The sequence below is a fragment of the Chlorocebus sabaeus genome, chromosome 11 (genome assembly GCF_047675955.1).
Source record: "Chlorocebus sabaeus isolate Y175 chromosome 11, mChlSab1.0.hap1, whole genome shotgun sequence".
In the NCBI taxonomy this organism is placed as follows: domain Eukaryota; kingdom Metazoa; phylum Chordata; class Mammalia; order Primates; family Cercopithecidae; genus Chlorocebus; species Chlorocebus sabaeus.
In genome coordinates this window covers 101,526,729-101,545,756 of record NC_132914.1, presented here as the reverse complement: position 1 = coordinate 101,545,756, position 19,028 = coordinate 101,526,729, and the positions used below count along the sequence as shown (strand labels likewise).

At 43.2% G+C, this 19,028-nt stretch overlaps 2 protein-coding genes across 4 annotated transcripts in view; both read right to left on the bottom strand.

Moving 5' to 3' along the window:
• TXNRD1 (thioredoxin reductase 1) overlaps positions 1-18,535 on the bottom strand; it is a 64,251-nt gene extending 45,716 nt beyond the window's left edge. Inside the window, exons 1-2 of one of the 3 annotated variants that reach the window (XM_073021045.1) lie at positions 16,546-16,654; positions 14,436-14,547 (exon numbers count right to left, since the gene is read on the bottom strand). In XM_073021045.1, coding sequence (XP_072877146.1) covers positions 14,436-14,531 — 96 coding nt within the window. In that variant the 5' untranslated portion in view covers positions 14,532-14,547; positions 16,546-16,654. Of the gene's footprint in view, positions 1-14,435; positions 14,548-16,545; positions 16,655-18,425 lie in introns of those variants that run through there. The other 2 variants (XM_008004482.3, XM_037996605.2) reach the window with 2 other exon arrangements.
• On the bottom strand, positions 1,935-16,649 carry EID3 (EP300 interacting inhibitor of differentiation 3). Its single transcript, XM_073021046.1, has 2 exons — positions 16,546-16,649; positions 1,935-3,384 (listed from the first exon to the last, which is right to left on the bottom strand). The coding sequence occupies exon 2, from the start codon at positions 3,319-3,321 to the stop codon at positions 2,206-2,208; it is 1,116 nt and encodes a 371-aa protein (XP_072877147.1). The 5' UTR covers positions 3,322-3,384; positions 16,546-16,649; the 3' UTR covers positions 1,935-2,205.
• Positions 18,536-19,028: the final 493 nt, after the last annotated feature.

Sequence of the window (19,028 nt, the reverse complement as noted above, 5' to 3'; positions counted from 1 at the left end):
CTTAATCTCTATAATTTCCTTTTTGCTTCAAGGTAACCAGTCACTTTAATTTCAAAATTTCAAAAATGATGAGGCAATCCATCACACCTCATGCCAACCAGTACAAATAGAAACAGTAGTGGTCAACTTCGTATTTTAACAGCTATTAGAGAAGACCCAAAAAATTACCTCTCCTAAGCCTCCAGATGATCTATTAATGCTTTTAAATCATCACTGTCAAATACTCCTAGTAAAGACATGAGGCATTCAACAGAGCAACTGATTGTCAGTAAAGTATCGGGGCGGGATCTGTTTGCTGTCATTAAGAGTACTTTTTCTTCCAACAGCAGATCTCTGCAAAACCCAAGGAACTTGGTTGGTAGAGACATGCTGGAAATGAGGATCACTGAGATCAAATGATACTTCCATGACTGCTACTATAAATCAAAGGATACTAGACACTAGCAAGGGTGAGCGCTCTTTAGTATGTGAAAGGAGGAACTAATTTAGAAAATAATTGGCCAAGTTTCATAAGAAAGTTCTGTTTTTGCTAAAACCACTACTGTATTATTGGTGAAGAACCTCATCCCCATACATGAAAGATCCTTCCTCTCAGTCTTGGTATCATTTGTTGAGTCTTTGGATTTCTCTTTCCTGTACTACTAGACTTACTAGGAAAGTTTGCCACTGCTATGCAAAACAGATGCCTAAACATTTGCCAAATTATTGTTTAATGGCAAAATTCCACGACTACCAAAACTTAAGCTTCTATAAGGATCAAAGGAAAAAAAGTTTATGGGCATGCTTACTGCACCTTCTCAAGTTGTTTTCCTAATGACCCAAACTTTTGGCAATAATCTCCAAATAAGGTTGTAATTTATATTCTTAAAACAACTGCAAGCAACAGAAAGAAAAAAGCCTTTATGGCTTTACACTAAGTGAAGAACATCTAGATAAACTAACATGTTTCAGTTTCAAGCAGGGTCAGTTTCCTGGCATTTAAAACCCTATTAAGAAATGCAAAATTTGGCTCACACTTGTAATCCCAGCACTTTGGGAGGCCGAGGCAGGTATTTGCTAGGTGTGATGGCACGCACCTGTAATCCCGGCTACTTGGGAGGCTGAGGCACAAGAATTGCCTGAACCCCAGAGGCAGAAGTTGTAGTGGGCCAAGATCGCACCACTGCACCCCAGCCTGGGCAACAAGAGTGACACTTGTCTCAAGGAAAAAAAAAGATAAAAATGCAAAATTAAAGTGGGACAAATATTCAAAGTTGTTACATGATGAAACAGTGCAGATTCTGAAGGACATTCTATGTACTAGCAAAGACCACAAAGGGACACTAGGGGCCAGAGAAGAAATTCAGTAGATAAAAACTACAAACGGACAGCAAAAGATTTTGTGTTCAACGTATAATAGTTAGACAAAAATATCTTCTGAGGATACTAATAGATGAAGTTATTCAATTGTTGCCCAGCTTAACAATCAAATATAACAGTTTTTCCATAAATCTAATTGGTCCTCTCGTGCCTAACTTCTAACAATTCCATGCATTTTACCTTGCTATTCTCCTGCCTAGAATGCCTTTTCCTTCTCCGCGTTTCTACTCAACTTTCAGCCCTTAGGTGACACCTCAACTACTACAGCAGACACACTACATTTGCTGAGTCTAATAACAGAAACTGTTAAGAATATGGATACTCCCTCATAAATCCTGTCTTCTTTGCAATGACTTTTTTATTCTTAATGTTGCATATTAACTGCCTTACAGACAAGTTGTTGTTTGTTTGCTTTTTTTCCACTTTTGTTTTTTACCCACTCTTTTCCCAACCTGGTTAGGAACTCTTTCTGGGATTCTCTTGGTTCCCTATGACAGAGAAAGCAATGTATCACAGAGCATCATAATTGATTTTCGTAAATTATTATGTTTTGCAAATTATCAAATATCCCTTAATTTGGTATCCAAAAACTTGTTTTTATTAATAGTCTTAAAGGGCATTCAATAAAACGCTCCCATAAATATGCCAACGAATTTTTTTTAATAACAGAAGATCATGAGCTTATAAATTACTAAGAAAAATATGCTGCACAGTAAAACAATGTCTGATGTTCTTGAAGATACTTTTTCACTTTACAAGACATACAATATGTGCTTCAGTTTACATTTGACTCTCCATTTGAGATAACTTCAGAAAAACACACAAAAAGGATCCTATACTAAATCTTTAGTATGAGGAGTATGTAATCATAGCCTCAGAAATTTCAAAAGCTGCCACAATGTTTTTCCACTCCTGTAAAGTCAGAGATATGACTCCCTGTTTCCTACCATGGCAACTGGAATCATTTCCCTCACCCATTTGGTTAACATTCATCGGCTCTAATATTGGCAGCCTGTCTTCATCAAGCCTTATTCTTGCAAAACCATCTCTTACAATAAAAGAAACATAAAATATATTCTCCACAGTACGAGAAAAAGAGTTTGGATCAATCACAAACTCAAAATAGGACACAGGAGTATCAGGATACTTTCGAAAGTAGGTTTGCAACAATCCCAAAATCCTTTCTATGTTTTTTTCTGTCGCTTCTGGATAACTACTCAGGTCCAGCTTCCGCAACTTTGTAGGCATATTCCCATTTTCCTCCATCTTGCGAACTTTCTTCTGGTGTTCAAGTCGGGGCTTTGGTGCAGAAGGTTCTAGTTTGAATGAACCAAAAACAAAATGGAATGTCTCAGCTTTTACCATCCAGGATGTTGCTTCCTTTTCCATTGCCTTCCAGAAGGAAAGAGCTGTGTTATCATCACAATCACTCAAGTCGTCAGGCTCGCCTTCCATCCAATTCAGACCCCCGAACAGAAACAGAAAGTCACAAAATGCTAACTGATTAAAGAAGTTCAGGTCAGAGTTTAACTGCTTTGCCTTTTCTTTACCCAAGTCAGAAGCCATCACAAGAAACTGGGCGTCGAGGGCTGCTTCTCTGGTTCGGCTCACTCCATCAAACAGGACGTTGGCTTCCTCCAGAGCCTCGGTCAAGGAGTTGTTCGCCGAGTTCACGATGTCCTCCCGGTTCTGCCGCACGCAGTACATGAGCTGCCGGTACTGCCTGCGGATGCTGCGGCACTTCTCCTCGTCAGCGGTGAGCTCCAGGAGTTTTGGGTCTATGTCGGCCTCCCCAGAGCTGAGGTCTTCGGAGCAGCCCGAGACCCTCACCGCCACATCCATCTTCATCGGCGCTCCCTCCGCCGCCGCCGGCTTCGCCGCGTACTCGCTACTATGGATGACCACGAGCTGCTCCTCTCCTTTCTCTTCGTCTCCCTTGCGGGAAGCTTTTTCAACCGACATGCCGGCCACTGGTATCTCCGGGTAACGGCCCTCCCAGCTTGTGGAAACTGGCGGCAGTTGGAGCTGCGGACGCCCGCCCATGCGCATTAGCGGCCCGGCCCGGCGCGACCCGCCCCCAGCACGCTCCGCGGGAAGACAGCCCCGCCCCGGCCCGGATGCGCCACGACCCGAGGCGCTGGCTCATAGGCAAGCGCCGCGCACCGAACACGCGCAATAATGGGCCCCGACCCCAAAAGCGACTTAAGCCCGCTCAGGGCACAGCTGTTCTTTTTCAAAGCGTTTACCGACTGGATCACCTCACTTTAAAAAAAACACTTTTGGACAACTTGAGACAAAACTGTTGAGGACACTAAAGGTCCTGCGCTTTAAAACGATCGCTGCCATCATATACCGCAGTGAGGTCGACCGAGGGTTTTGTTTTTTTGTGAACTAAATCTGGCTGGACTGTAACCGCCGGTAAGGCCAAGGCCCGTGAAAAGCAGAAACTCCATTAAACAGGCCGAACTCTCAGTTCTTTTGCAAGGTGGTGTTTAGACTTATTATACAAATGTAAATCGGGTTAATTACTTTCACAGGTCCTCTTTAAAAACCAAATCCCCTCCATCACCCCATCCCGAAGATCTGTGGGGTCCGGGGAGCCTCCAGTATGCGTGCTAACCCCTGCAGGAAACTGAGTGCTCGCATTACTCAAGTGAACTTTGGTTCTCCACCATTCAGGAGTGGAAGAATAGAATGATGGGTAGAGATCTCTGCAAAAGAGCTATTTACTTGGAAGCTTGCCAACATCTAAAGGCCACCGACACTGAATGGGTAAGAACTCTGAACCCTAAAAGGTCAGCAAAGCTATGAAGATTTCAGAAACAATCTAAGGATATGAAAGCTTAATCTGTAAACTGGGTGACTAAGCTGCGCTGGAAAATTTACCCATTGGATTTAATGGGGTCACTGGAAACTCAAGTGCAGTTAACCACAGGACTCCGCTTATCTGTCTCACCAGTAGCAAATAGCAAAGTATACTTAACAACGGGAATTAATACATCTGGTTTTTAAAGAGAACATGCACACAACCAACCCATGGGCATCAACAGCTTTCCAAACCTGCAGCAGGTGCACCTTAAAAAAAAGACACCCACAACTGCACCTGTCCAACTGCCAGTTTCACAGCACCAGGAAGTAAATTAGCCCTACCATCCTTTATGCAGATAGACTTGTTCGTATTTCTTTAGCATTAGCAGAAGGTTTTTTGCAAATGCATAAACAGCAAAATCTAGTAGTATTAAGTTACTCCAAAATCCTTATATTACCATTTGCCCCCAATTATTTTATTAACTAGGGGTAATTCAGGGAAATACATGCATTTTTCAAAACACCATGCATTACGGTTAGTTGTACGTGTATATTATCCTATGCTATTAGATTGTCAGCTTCTCAAAAACAAAAGCTGGGTTTTACATCTTCCAAACATAGCTGTTTTTACATGGATGCACTTATGTACTGAATGTATAAATTAAAATAGATTTAAAACTGTCCCAGCATCTACTGCAAGTTATTTGGCAGCAAAGATTAAGTTCACAGATTCGTGGAAGTAATCCTATACACTGAAAGGAAAAGTTGACTGCTCTTCAGAAAAAGTTCTTATCCCTCTTCTGAAATAAAGAAACAATGAGAGATAGGTAAGTTGAGACCCAGGATCATTAAAGGATCATATCTTTCCCAAGTCTGGCCAATTACAAACCAGTATTTAAACTTGTTTTAAATCTTAGGTGAAAATACAGCTAAGAATTCCAAGACCCAAATCCAAAAAAGTCTGCTTTTACAGTGAACGATATTCTTAGGAGTTGCTCACATCCACTTTAAATTCAACAATAGCTATTTACGAAGATAAGCCAACCCTTCCCACCCTATGGTGCCTATTTTCTCCAGGCTCCGAGGAAGGAAAATAGGCTGACACCAATTTGCTACATAAAGACCCTTTCATCTAAGCATTTCAAAATGCCTTAGAAAACTATATTCTCCCAACCTACTTATAAAGTATTACTAATACCATTTACAGGGATTTCTCAGGAGATAACAGCCCACACAGTTTGCTCAGAGCAACAGAGCATATCAAGGCAAGCATTATTAAGTTGTGATTTACAGTGCTGAGTGCATTCTATGCTAGATCTCCAAGTACGTTATTAACATGTAACTTAGATCATCCTAAGAAAGGCAGACTTGCATCATATTCCACCTTTAAAACTCTGCCTTTAGGCCAGGCGCAGTGGCTCACACTTGTAATCCCAGCACTTTGGGAGGCTGAGGTGGGTGGATCACCTGAGGTCAGGAGTTTGAGACCAGCCTGATCAATATGGAGAAACCATGTCTCTACTAAAAATAGAAAATTAGCTGGACGTGGTGGCACATGCCTGTAATCCCTGCTACTCAGGAGGCTGAGGCAGGAGAATTGCTTGAACCTGGGAGGCGGAGGTTGCGGGTGAGCCAAGATGGCACCATTGCACTCCAGCCTGGGCAACAAGAGGGAAACTCCTCCTCAAAAAAAAAAAAAAAAAAAAAAATCTGCCTTTAGACATTTGCTACAAAGTGAAACAATCTCAAGTTTAATAATTTTCCCCAATCATATAAAGAATGGGATTTCCATGCTGGTTAATCTTTAAATCATTAAACAGTGATTTCCTAACCTAAGGTCCAAGTGCTACTAATAATTATTTAAATGAAGCTTAAAAAGAAGAAACTGCACTGCTGATAAATTTGTCTGTGACTAGGAATAGAGAGCAAGAAGTGCACTGGTACTTCACAGCAATCGATGGAGTCTACCTTATTCCCACAGTATAGACTAGTTCAGGCAGCCATAAGACTGGGTTGCCTCAGAGATAATTTAGCTCCCCTCTTCCCCCTTTTTCCTCTTTCTTCGCTCAAGAGTTGCTAGTCAGGGTTCAATACAACCCTCCATTTCCTTTCCTCTTTTCTTCAGTCTTTTCTCCTATATTTTCAGTTCCTTTTCTAGGAGTTTAGGTTAATTCCAAGCATTCTGAGCTCTTTTCCACAACCCATACTGCTCAATACAAACGTGACAGGGTGGATGACAAAGGTCACATGTCTCCCTGTAACCAAATAAAGGAAGAAGTCACATGGAGTCCACTATTTTTCTCCAGTGAGATTTTGCTGTAAGACTTATCTATAACAAATGGATTTTTAATAGACTTTTTGGAGCCAAAGCCAGGAATCAGTCAAGTTTGAGTCCCACAAACTAACATACACACTTATCCTATCAGCTACCTCCCTAAACTTTTCTATTCCTTCTTTCATAGCAGCTTTTCTTCCTTCATACCACGAGGGCATCTGTTTAATATTGAGTTGTGAAGACATGTGGTAAAGTCCTAGTTTGATTTGCCAGAGTTAGCAGGACATTAGGTATAGTTTCTCTTCCATCTTAATTTTTTTTTTTTTTTTTGGGACGGAGTCTTGTTCTTGTCGCCCAGGCTGGAGTGCAATGGCATGATCTCAGCTCACTGCAACCTATACCTCCCGGATTCAAATAATTCTCCTGCCTCAGCCTCCCAAGTAGCTGGGATTACAGGCGCGAGCCACCACACCAGGCTAATTTTTGTATTTTTAGTAGAGATGGGGTTTCAGCATGTTGACCAGGCTGGTCTTGAACTGCTGATCTCGTGATCCGCCCGCCTCAGCCTCCCAAAGTGTTGGGATTACAGGCGTGAGCCACCATGCCTGGCAGTTTCTCTTTCATCTTAATTTTCTTTAAAGTTATGTTTGTGTGTACATATTTTGTGTTTTGTTTTTTATTATTAAAGGTGAACTTTGCTATGATAAGACAGATGTATTTTTTTTATGAAAATTTGTTTTTGAAAAGACCACAGACTGTAGGAGGGGACAATCTAGGTTCCAATCTTGACCTATTAGCTATTAGTATTATCTTAGCCAGCTTGCTTAACCTCTCAGCCTCCAGTGTCTTTATTTATAAGACAGGAATACTACTACAGTTGACCCTTGAAGGAAACAGCTTTGAACTGCACAGATCCACTTATACCAAAGCGATAAAAAATACAGCATTTACCCAGGTCTGCCTGCTCCTTAAAGAGGAAAAAGCTTGTGAGAAATAAAGAAATACCGTATTTGTGAGATGTGAAACCTGTGAATATGGAGAGCTGACTTTCCATATATGCTGGCTGTACAGGGCAGACTATGGGACTTGAGTGTGTATGAATTTGGGTATACACAAGGGTCCTGGAACCAATCCCCTGAGGACACCAAGGGACAACTGTATTTATACCATATAATTACTATAGTGAATGAAAATTATGTAATGTATCTGACAGTGTTTTCAACTACTAAGTAGGTACTTAATAAATCAAACAATCCCAAAGATAGCAAATATTTAAAAACTATATACAAACCAGTAGTTTCACTTCTGAATGTTGCTTTAGGAACAGAAAAAAATTTTTTTTAATTTTTTTGTTTATTTGTTTGAGGCGGAGTCTCACTCAATCGACCAAGCTAGAGTGCAATGGTGTAATCTCGACTCATTGCAACCTCCGCCTCCCGGGTTCAAGTGATTCTCCTGCCTCAGCCTCCCCAGTAGCTGGGATTACAGACGTGCAAGCTAGAGTGCAATGGTGTGATCTCGAATCACTGCAACCTCCGCCTCCCGGGTTCAAGTGATTCTCCTGCCTCAGCCTCCCCAATAGCTGGGATTACAGACGTGCGCCACCATGCCCAGCTAAGTTTTGTATTTTTAGTAGAGATGGGGTTTCTCCATGTTGGCCAGGCTAGTCTCAAACTCCTGATTTCATGATCCACCCGCCTCAGCCTCCCAAAGTGCTGGGATAACAGGTGTGAGTCACTGCGCCTGGCCCCAGAAAAATATTTTTAAAGGTTAAATCAGTAAGGAGGAACACAGGAATATATTCCACTATAACAAATACCAGTGAAAAGAAATTTGCCATATAACAAAATTTTAAAAACCTACTAAGGCTTCAACTGTTCAAAGTGTGTATAGTAACACTTAGAAGGGTAAACCTCTGTACCAGACATTCTGAAGCAGATCCACAGTTTGAGTTTATATGCAAAATTATTTATGTGCATTTTTCTCAGGAATAGCTCCTTAGATTTCAGCAGATTCGTTTAAGTCTAGTATCCAAAAGAGCCTTTGAATAACTGCTTTATTCAAATAAGAGGGCATTATCATTAGAGAAGTAAAAGAGGCCCACTAAATAATCTGGACTCACTCATTTGAAATACTTTGGAGTAGATAAAATCTCCACCCTTGCTCTATGGTCAAATCATATACTTAACGACACTTTAAAAACCCAGTGCTGGTTGACTTGCCAAGCCTCAAGAATATAAACAAGGGTGTGAGATGAAAAGAACAACTTTTCAGGTTATAAGAGCCTCCACAACACCTCAAAAGACAGCAATGACTAGGTGTGTTATTTTGATAGACAGGGAGGTAAGAAGCACTGGGTGTGTGGCTACTAAAGGATGCAGCATTCAAGAAACTCCATGCAGGGATCAAATGAAAAATGTCTGATTAGTTGTCACTTACTTTCTTCAGCAATTGTAACATAAGTCTATCAGATGTCTCACTCTGCCATATAGAGTGGTTGTCATCATTAAAAACAAAATCAGGCCGGGTGTGGTGGCTCACACCTGTAATCTCAGCACTTTGGGAGCTGAGGCAGGCAGCTCACAAGAGGTCGAGAGTTCGAGACCAGTCTGACCAACAGAGAGAAACCCTGTCTCTACTAAAAATACAAAATTAGCTGGGCATGGTGGCGCACGCCTATAATCCCAGCTACTCAGGAGACTAAGGCAGGAGAAGTGCTTGAACCAGGGAGGCGGAGGTTGCAGTGAACTGAGATCGCACCACTGCACTCCAGCCTGGGGGACAGAGAAGGACTCCATTTCAAAAAATAAATAAATAAATATAAATTTATTTGTCAACAAGTGTTTGTATATTACTTTTTTTTTTTTTTTTGAGATGGAGTTTCGCTCTTGTTGCCCAGGCTGGAGTGCAATGGCACGATCTCTGCTCACCGCAACCTCCACCTCCCAGGTTCAAGCGATTCTCCTGCCTCAGCCTCCTGAGTAGCTGGGATTACAGGCGCCCACCACCACAGCCAGGTAATTTTTTGTATTTTTAGTAGAGAAGGGGTTTCACCATGTTAGCCAGGTTGGTCTCAAACTCCTGACCTCAAGTGATCTGCCCTCCTCAGCCTCTCAAAGTGCTGGGATTACAGGCATAAGCTACCACGCCCAGCCTGACAAATGAATTTTTAAATAAGTACATTGCTCTACAGACTTGTGTTAGAGATTACAAAGATAGTGCCTAGCCCGATGTCAACACAGACGCTCAATAAATACTAGCTAAATAGATGTGAAGTGACTTTCTTCCCAACTGACCTGGACACACCTGCATAAAATGCTGAAGGCAGACAATGTTGCTGTCATACAGCTTTTAATTCTGAACTGCTTTCCAATATGCTGCCTAGAATCTCTTCTGAACAACCTAGAGCGTGGTTCCTGATAGCCCATCTTCAATAAAATCAGATACCTTAGAGCTAAATCCTTTAAGTGAGTCTCTTCTGGCCCTACCACCATCTATATTTACTCAATACATATTTACTGAATGCACACTAGGTGTTAAAAAACAAGCCTAGGTCAACAAAAAGCCTTTTGTAAAGACCTACTCTTACAAAAAATTTAAAAATTGGCCAGGTGTGGTGGCATATGCCTGTATTCCCAGATACTCAGGAGGCTGAGGCAAGAGGATTGCTTGAGCCCAGGAGGGTTGAGGCTGCAGCGAGCCATGATAGTGCCACTGCACTCCAGCCTGGGTGAGAGCGAGACCTTGCCTCTAAAGAAATTTTTTTCAATATATGGGAGATACTAAAATGTATCATTGTTCTCCTAAAGAAAAGTACAAGTAGGCACAGAATGAAATTCCATTCAGCAAGCATGTAATGAATGAACACCTACCATAAGCCAGCACTATGCTAGGAATACCAAGATTTGCATGGGCCTGACCCTGAATCATGAGCACACCACAGCATCTCATCAAGGACACAAACATGTATCTCAGTAGCAACAACATAAAGCCAAGTGCCAGAAGTATGAGTACACGAGAGTGAGCTTTGCAGGCAAACAGGTCTGGGTTCCAGTCCTGACTCTGCCACTTAACTAGCTTGTAATCTAGGCATGCTCCTTAAATTCTCAAGGCCTTTATTTTCTCATCTGTAAACCTGGATAATACCACCTCCTTCACAGGACTGCTGTGAGGATTTAATCACTAAGTATTACAGTATTTAGAGTCTAGCACATAATAGGCATTCAACAAATAAACGTTACAATCATTAACAGGCAAATTTGCTTAGATATCTGCTGGGCTCTAACATATGCCTGGGACCACAGGCATAAAGAATAAGACTAGCTCTCTGACCTTGATATGTAAGCCAAAAAATTATCATTGGCAGGATTCCTCCTTTTCCAAAAATAAAGATTTATAGGAGTGCCGTGGGAACAGAGGAGGAAAGGAATGGTAAACTTTGGCCTTGTATTCTGAACAGGCAGGCAGTTGGAAAAGTGGGTTGGGTTAGGGAAGAGAAGATAGGTGTTGAAATAAAGAATAGAAGTGAGGAGGAAAACTGTAGGGAGAAATATTTTAGCTGCAATGATATTCCCAGGAGCCTCCAGTAAGTGAGGGAGCAGAGCAGGAGATAACCAGAAAAGCAGGTTAGGGCTAGACCCTAGAGGGCATTGAATACCAAGCTAAGGAGCTCCCACTTCATTCTGGATGCAGATCTGGGGCCAGTGAGTAGCAATCAGGAAGATGACTGGCAATGGGAGCTGGAAGAGGAGGGAGATCAGAAGTGGGAGGCCAGTTAAAGACTGATGAAATGGTCCAGGCAAAAGTAAATAGGGGCAAGAAGGTGATGCCTAGAATAGTCAGGCGCTGGTGAGTAAACAGAAGTGACAGGAAATCTGAAGCCTACACCACCAGAATTTCAATGCTACTGTTAAAGAACAGATACACAGCAAAAAAACAAGTTTGTGTTTACACCTGGTAGAAGTAGGAGGAACTCAACTCTACAACCACTAAAATTCTATATTTATTTGCAGTTCTAACAGTCTAAGACTCTTTTAAATCTTGGTAGTCCTCACCCCTTACTTCCTTTTAATGTACGCCAGAGAATCTGTCACTTCCCTCATCTTCAAAGCAATCCTCCACTCCTCCTCAGGCCTCAACTTTAATCAAGCCAAAAGCAGATACATTACTAATGCCTCCAAAAAGAAGGGATTATTTCAGAGGAAAGAAACAAAATAAATTGCATTTTCTGTCAAGTTCTGGTAGCCTCTGAAGTTAAGAATAGTTAAGAAAGGGGATGGTTGGAGAGTTATTCAATTACCACTCATGTCCTGATGTCTGTTTCTGGTAACTGGAAGTTAGACTTGAAAGGAGACCTGGCTGGGCGCAGTGGCTCTCATGCCTATAATCTCAGCACTTTGGGAGGCCAAGGTAGGCAGACGGCTTAAGCTCACGAGTTTAAGACCAGCCTGGACAACATGGTGAAACCCCCAATATACAAAAAATACAAAAATAAGCTGTAGTCCCAGCTACTTGGGAGGCTGAGGTGGGAGGATGGGTTAAGCCCAGGAGGTGGAGGGTGCAATGAGTCGATAACGCACCACTGCACTCCAGCCTGGGCAATAGAGCCAGACCTTGTCTCAGAACATGAAAGGAGACCTGCCTTTGTCTCAGCATCTACCCCCTAAGACTGGAACATAGGGCCACCACAACTGTCTGCAAAATTCATCTGGATATTAATCCCACATTGCTTTGTGCCTGTCATCCCTCCTAATATTGCCCTGAAGAAATTATTTAAGCCCCGAGTTGCCAGTTTTAGTCTTATCTCCCATGATTACCTCAAACTACTAAGTCTTAACTATGTCTGACACTTGGTATTATACCAGTAAACACTTTTTCACTCACTCTGCTTCTCCTCTCAGTACCACCAATAGGCCTTTCTACAAGTGGTTTCAAAACCCTGGAATCCAAAGGGAGATGCTGATTTATATACAAAACAGGTTCCCTATAAGAATACCGCAACTTTTCTTTAAAAACCAAGATGTTCATGAAAGCCATATGTCTTTGAGCAGTAGGAACTCTATTCATAGTTCTTAGCCATCTTGGAGCTCCCTAGTTCCAACTTTATACATGGACATACAAAAGCCCTAGCCACAAACAGCTTGGTTCCCTATTTTTCTATTCATTGTTAAAGTGTTCAATAAAAGTGTTACTCCCTTATTGGGCTCCTATTTGCTGTTTTCTAACAAATATGTTTTGGGTATTAAAAGACTAGTTCTTTGTTTTCCGCAATTCTAATTATCTCATCAAATGATCTTGACAAAACTACCCTATGTACAATAATATTAAAGCGTCTCAAACTTGATATTTATCCTAAGAATTATTGGAGGGAGGTTATTTAAAACAAAACAAAAACAAAAAGGCAGGCCGGGCGTGGTGGCTCACACTGTAATCCCAGCTCTTTGGGAGGCTGAAGTGGGTGGGTCACCTGTGGTCAGGAGTTCGAGACCAGCCTGACCAACATGGTGAAACCCCGTCTCTACTAAAAAAAATACAAAATTAGCCGGGCATGGTGGCGCATGCCTCTAGTCCCAGCTACTTGGGAGGCTGAGGCAGGAGAACCACTTGAACCCAGGAGGTGGAGGTTGCAGTGAGCTGAGATCATGCCACTGCACTCCAGCTCCACTGCACTCCAGCTGGGGCAACAAGAGCAAAACTCCATCTCAAAAAAAAAAGTGGGGGGCGGGGGGCAGATTCCTAGCTCTTTCCCGAGTCTACTTCAAAAGAACTTGAGTAAAGCCTGGGCATGCATGCTTAACGAGTACTCCAGGGGATTCTGAGCAGGTGGTCTGGAGACAACACTTTTTTGGAACATTCTTCTGGAAAGCTTTCATCCTTTATCAAGGGAGTCACCTAGGCTCACCAACTTCTTCCAGCAGGATTCTTTCTCCCTGGTCTTCTATAGTACACTCACTGTGAAAGCAAGGTAGGTTTTGCTGCTGTTGTTTATTCAGGGAAAAGGGGATGAGGAAGAAACAATATTAAAAGGAGAAAAGAAATGTGGACATTTTGAAGAGCTCCCTCCATTATTTATGTTGCAATTAAAGTATGAAATCTTAACCTTCTTTTTAAGGTGTGGACTTTAGGACTATAAGCACCCAATTCTCCACTAAATAAATGCCTTTCTCCACTGAAACCCAAAGCTCCTTTAAGGTTTTCAAAACCTACCATTTAGCCCCAAATGTGGGCAATAATTGGCTGAAAGCTCACAGATCTTTCAAACCAATAGTCCTTACCTTGCTTTTTCTCTTCTTCCATTTCTTAGCACTCATTAAGAAACAAAAATAGGGCTGGGCCCGGTGGCTCACACCTGTAATCCCAGCACTTTGGAAGGCTGAGGTGCGTGGATCACGGGGTGAAAAGTTCAAGACCAGCCTGGCCAACATGGTGAAACCTTGTCTCTACTAAAAATACAAAAATTAGCCGGGCACGGTGGCAAGTGCCTGTAATCCCAGCTACTCAGGAGGCTGATGCAGGACAATCACTTGAACCCAGGGGACAGAGGTTGCAGTAAGTCGGCATCGTGCCACTGAACTCCAGCCTGGGCAACAGAGCGAGACTCCTTCTCAAAAAAAAAAAAAAAAAATAGGCTGGGCGTGGTGGCTCACACCTGTAATCCCAGCACTTTGGACCACAAAGTCAGGAGTTCAAGACCAGCCTGACCAACATGGTGAAACCCCATCTCTACTAAAAATACAAAAATTAGCCAAGTGTGGTGGCGTGTGCCTGTAATCCCAGCTACTGGGGAGGCTGAGGCAGGAAAATCGCTTGAACCCAGGAGGTAGAGGTTGGGGTGAACGGAGATCATGCCACTACACTCCAGCCTGAGCATCAGAGCGAGACTTTGTCTCAAAAAAAAAAAAGACACAAAGTAGGGTAAGTTTACTTAAGAAATACGCTAAATGATTTCTTTTAAGTGTTCTTGGTGGTATGCTTTTCATTCATGGCACTATACCTCACTAAATGTCGTGACCTGCAGTCCCAGAACTTTAGGAGGCCGAGGCCGGATGATCGCTTGAGCCCAGGAGTTCAAGACCAGCCTGGACAACATAGTGAGACCTCCATCTCTAAAGAAAAAAAAAGTTTTCAATTAAAAAAAAAGAAAAAACAGAACATCAGACCAAATCAATTGAGTTCCAAAGCTTATAAAAAGAGTGACTCTTTTTACTCCCATTGCCATTAAAACCAGGAGCATCAGTAGGATTACATAAAGATCAAATTACTATATAACTTTATAAACTTATGGCATAGGTAAAGATAACAGAATAATCAGACAGGAAGATATATACATATATATATTATATATATATATTTTTTGAGACATGGTCTCACTGTCACCTAGGCCAGGGTGCAGTGGCGCAATCTCAGCTCATTGCAACTTCCACCTCCCAGGTTCAAGCGATTCTCCAGCCTCAGCCTCAGTCCCAGAGTAGCTGGGATCACAGGCACGCACCACCAAGCCCTGGCTAATTTTTGTATTTCTAGTACAGACAGGGTTTCACCACGTTGCCCAGGCTGGTCTGGAACTTCTGAGCTCAAGGTGATTCGCCTGTCTCGGCCTCCCAAGGTGCTGGGATTACAAGTGTGAGCCACCCGCCCAGCCAGGAAGGAATATTAATATAATAGACCATTGTCTCCTTTTACCTGCAAACTAAAGATCTGAGTAACACAATATATTTTAACTAAAGCTAAAAGCCTCTGTATTTCCATTAATTATTTTCCATTAATTTGCTGTTTGAAGTCTAGATCCATTCCCTATAACGATTTGTCAAAAATAAATACTTTTAGAAGAAAAGGTAATAAATAAAAATTCAATTATTAGTATTTTTCCTAAGGCTGCAACACATCTAAATATATTTTTACATTTAACGCCGTCCTCACTCAGGTTTACTTCTAAGAAGGCAATGTTTTCATTTCTTAAAAATTACAGAGATATAAATGAATAAGGACAAAAATCACATAGATCATGGTGATGGGATTACAGGAGGTTTTCTAACCTGGTAATCTAACACAGGTGAGATTTAAAAAAAAAAAACAAAATGCACCCAGCCTCCAAGCATTTTTCCAACACTGTAAGCTATAAATCCCTCAGTGGCTGTAACTCCTCAGTGGCATAGGTCTAAGGAAGGATTTCTATAGGCTCTCATAGGTCTAAGGAATGATTTCTACTGTTTGCTACCAGCCAAAGGGAAGACTTCTTCCTTTCCCTTCACCCAACTGTTAACTCTGGGCTAAAAAAGACACACCTGAAGGAAAACGAAGTCACCCCAAGAGCTTCCTGGTTGCTCTCCTCCAGAGCCTGGGGTTTTCGGGTCCCCTACCCCTGAGAGAATTAAGAGGAAGAGGAAGATTACAGGGCCACCTTGATGAAAAAGATAAGCATTTCCTGATCCCCTTTTCTCAGGACTTCCCTAAACAACCAACATTTAGCAGATTACACTGCTGCTAAAAAATTTTATTTAGGGCCGGGCGCGGTGGCTCACGCCTGTGATCTCAGCACTTTGGGAGGCCGAGGCGGGCGGATCACGAGGTCAGGAGATCGAGACCATCCTGGCTAACACAGTGAAACCCCGTCTCCACTAAAATTACAAAAAAAAAATAGCCGGGCGTGATTGTGGGCGCCAGTAATCCCAGCTACTGGGGAGGCTGAAACAGGAGAATGGCGTGAAACCGGGAGGTGGAGCTTGCAGTGAGCCGAGATCGGGCCACTGCACTTCAGTCTGGGCGACAGAGTGAGACTCCGTCGGTGGCGGGGGGGAGGGGAATTTATTTACAACTGGGAGGGAAAGAGGAAGGGGAAATAGGAGAAAAACGACATCTTTAAAAAGCTATTTTAAAAGATGAAAATCGTTAGAAATTTCAAGTTTCCCGGGATGTGAAATTTGTCCAACGTCTGATCAGCTTCGATTAACACATGCGCTAGCCCACAAGCGTTTTTTCGTCATTTCCCAGCGCTGCGTCCTGTTTGGAGGGTCACAGCCACGCTGGCTTTAAAGGCAGGCTGTGACCACGCTGGGCTCAACGAGCTCATCCCCCGTTTAAAAAGACATGTTACTCTCTCCTACCTTCAAGGTTGGACCATGGCCGCCTATCTTTCTCTGTTTCACAAACACAACGGGCAGATCGGTTTCCGCGGCCAATTCCGAGAGCGTTCCTTCCAGGGCCCGACCGTACTCTGTGGCACAAAAGCAGAGCGGGGCGTGTAAGGTGCTTCTCCCCCGCGGCCAGGCGGGAACTGCGCCGGGGGCGGGGCTTCCGTCCCGGCCCTGCAGGCACCGCGTGCCCTCGGGTGACTCCCTTGCAAGTTAGCATGACTTGCTGCATTTCTGACAAAGGCTAAAACTCATACTTAAGCTTGAAGTCTGACCCGGGCAAATCCGCACACTGGCAGAAAACAGGGCCTCAAGGTTAGCTATAAACGTCAGAGTTCTAGTCAGAGTTAAATCATTGCTCTGCTCCGCTAAAATTAAACGTCCTACTTTCCCGGTAAATCCCGAATTCAGAAAAGCTTCAAAAAAGAAGCTTAATACACATTTATCTCAACTTTAACAAAACACCTCCCAATTTGATCTTGCTTTGAACTCTGCATCTATACTGAATGCCAAAATCCAACCTCCAATGTTTCCTTGACATTTGAAACCGTGGAGGAAAATAAAGAACACTCTGCCTATCTGCTGCTTTCTTAAAAAGAATCCTGAACTATACACGACACTACAGATGAAACTAGGCACTAACGGTAAAATTTCACAAAGGGGTGAACTCAGTGGAGCATAGAGATTCCACAGTTACACTGACATGAGGCCTATTCATGAGACATAAATCACACCAACATTCAAAAGTATAGCTGCTTATTTGGGAGGCTGAGGCGGGTGGATCATGAGGTCAGGAGTTCAAGACCAGCCTGGCCAAGATGGTGAAACCCTGTGTCTACCAAAAATACAAAAATTAGGGCGTGGTGGCAGGTGCCTGTAATCCCAGCTACTCGGGAGGCTGAGGCAGGAGAATCGCTTGAACCCGGGGGGCGGAGGTTGCAGTGAGCCAAGATTGTGCCACTGCACTGCCTGGGCAACAGAATTGAGATTCCGTCTCCAAAAAAAAAAAGGAGAGCTGCTTAATGGTAATAATGGTAGCTAATATATCTATACTGCTTCACATATATTAACATTTCATTTCAACTTCACAACCACTCTACAAGTAGGTATTACCAGGCCCAACTTACAGACAGGGAAATAGGTACAGAAAAGCTAAGAAACTTGTCCAAGCTCAAGGAGCTACTCAACAGCAGAGGCAGGATTCAAATCCAGGCAATGTGGTTGACGGTCTTAATCACTATCCTGTGAGAGAGTGAGGAAGCCCTGGGGTCGTCTTCGCCGCCCCATTTAATAGTCTGTGTCCAGCTGGGCACGCCACTTGATCTTTCCGAGCCTTGCTTTCCCCACTTGTAAAAACATGGAGACCCCAGGTGTTTTGCCAGCGTCTCAGGATTTCTGATTAAATGGTGTGAAAATTCCTGGAGAAGCATTCTTACATAGTTATGCTTTCTTAATGCTGTCAAGGATCTGTCAGTCCACTCAACACATTGTCATCTACATTTCAAGACTCAGGCTCTGTAAGAAACGATTCAATACCCATTTTCTCCGCTGTTCTGCAAATTGTCTCTACAAAGAGCAAGAGGAAGGAAACCGCCAGCCTACAGGTGCCGGTCTCACCTACCACATGCTGACGTTTTGTGTGACCGGGTCGAAACCACACACGCCACGAAGCTGCCTGGGTTTGGAAAAGCCTCCCCGTCTGCTCAGACACGCCTTAAAGTATCTCCCCTTCCCCGAGACGCACACCGCTCCCCACAGGCGCAATGCTGTAGTCCCCGCCGGCAGGCCGTCCCCCGCGTGCTCCCATCCCTGGGCTTGGGGCTTTGTCTGGTTTCACCCGACGCAGAGCTTACAAGAATTTGAGAATGATGAAGACATCAGGCACTCCTTCAGGACTCGACCACCTTTTGCTCCGCCGCAAATGCTGGACCGAAGGAAACTGAGGTGAAAGGGTTGCTGTTTCCTAATGGCTACGAGAAGCCACGCCCTGCGCCGAGGGGGCGGGCTAACTGCCAGAGTCAGAATGACAAAGCAGAAATCCACTCCTCGTGCAGCCCTGGCAACCTATGCTAATTGGCTTAGCAAGCTGAGAGCTCCTAATTGGGTGACACCACATCCTCTGCCTGCTCATAGCCGCCCCCAACCTAAGAACAGAGCAAAAAAAAATTTAAGGCAATTCTGGAACCAAATTTGGAATAAGTGTGTTTTTAGTGAAGAAACTAGACTATGCCCTAAGGCAGTAGCTCCAGAACTTTGCTAGCTGTTGTCATCACGTTAGGGTCTTTAGAATTCTAGTGCCTGGCTCCCACCCCTAGACATTCTGATGTCATTGGTGTGGAGTGTGACCTGGGCCTCTGCGTTTAAAAAAAAAAAAAAAAAAAAAAAAAACTCCAAAGGTGATTCGAGTTGGCAGCAAAGTTTGGGACCCACTGCCCTAAGGTCATGGATTAGTCAGT

Coding starts and splice junctions, on each gene's coding strand:
- EID3 (XM_073021046.1), bottom strand. CDS start 3,321: ATGTCGGTTGAAAAAGCTTCCCGCAAGGGAGACGAAGAGAAAGGAGAG.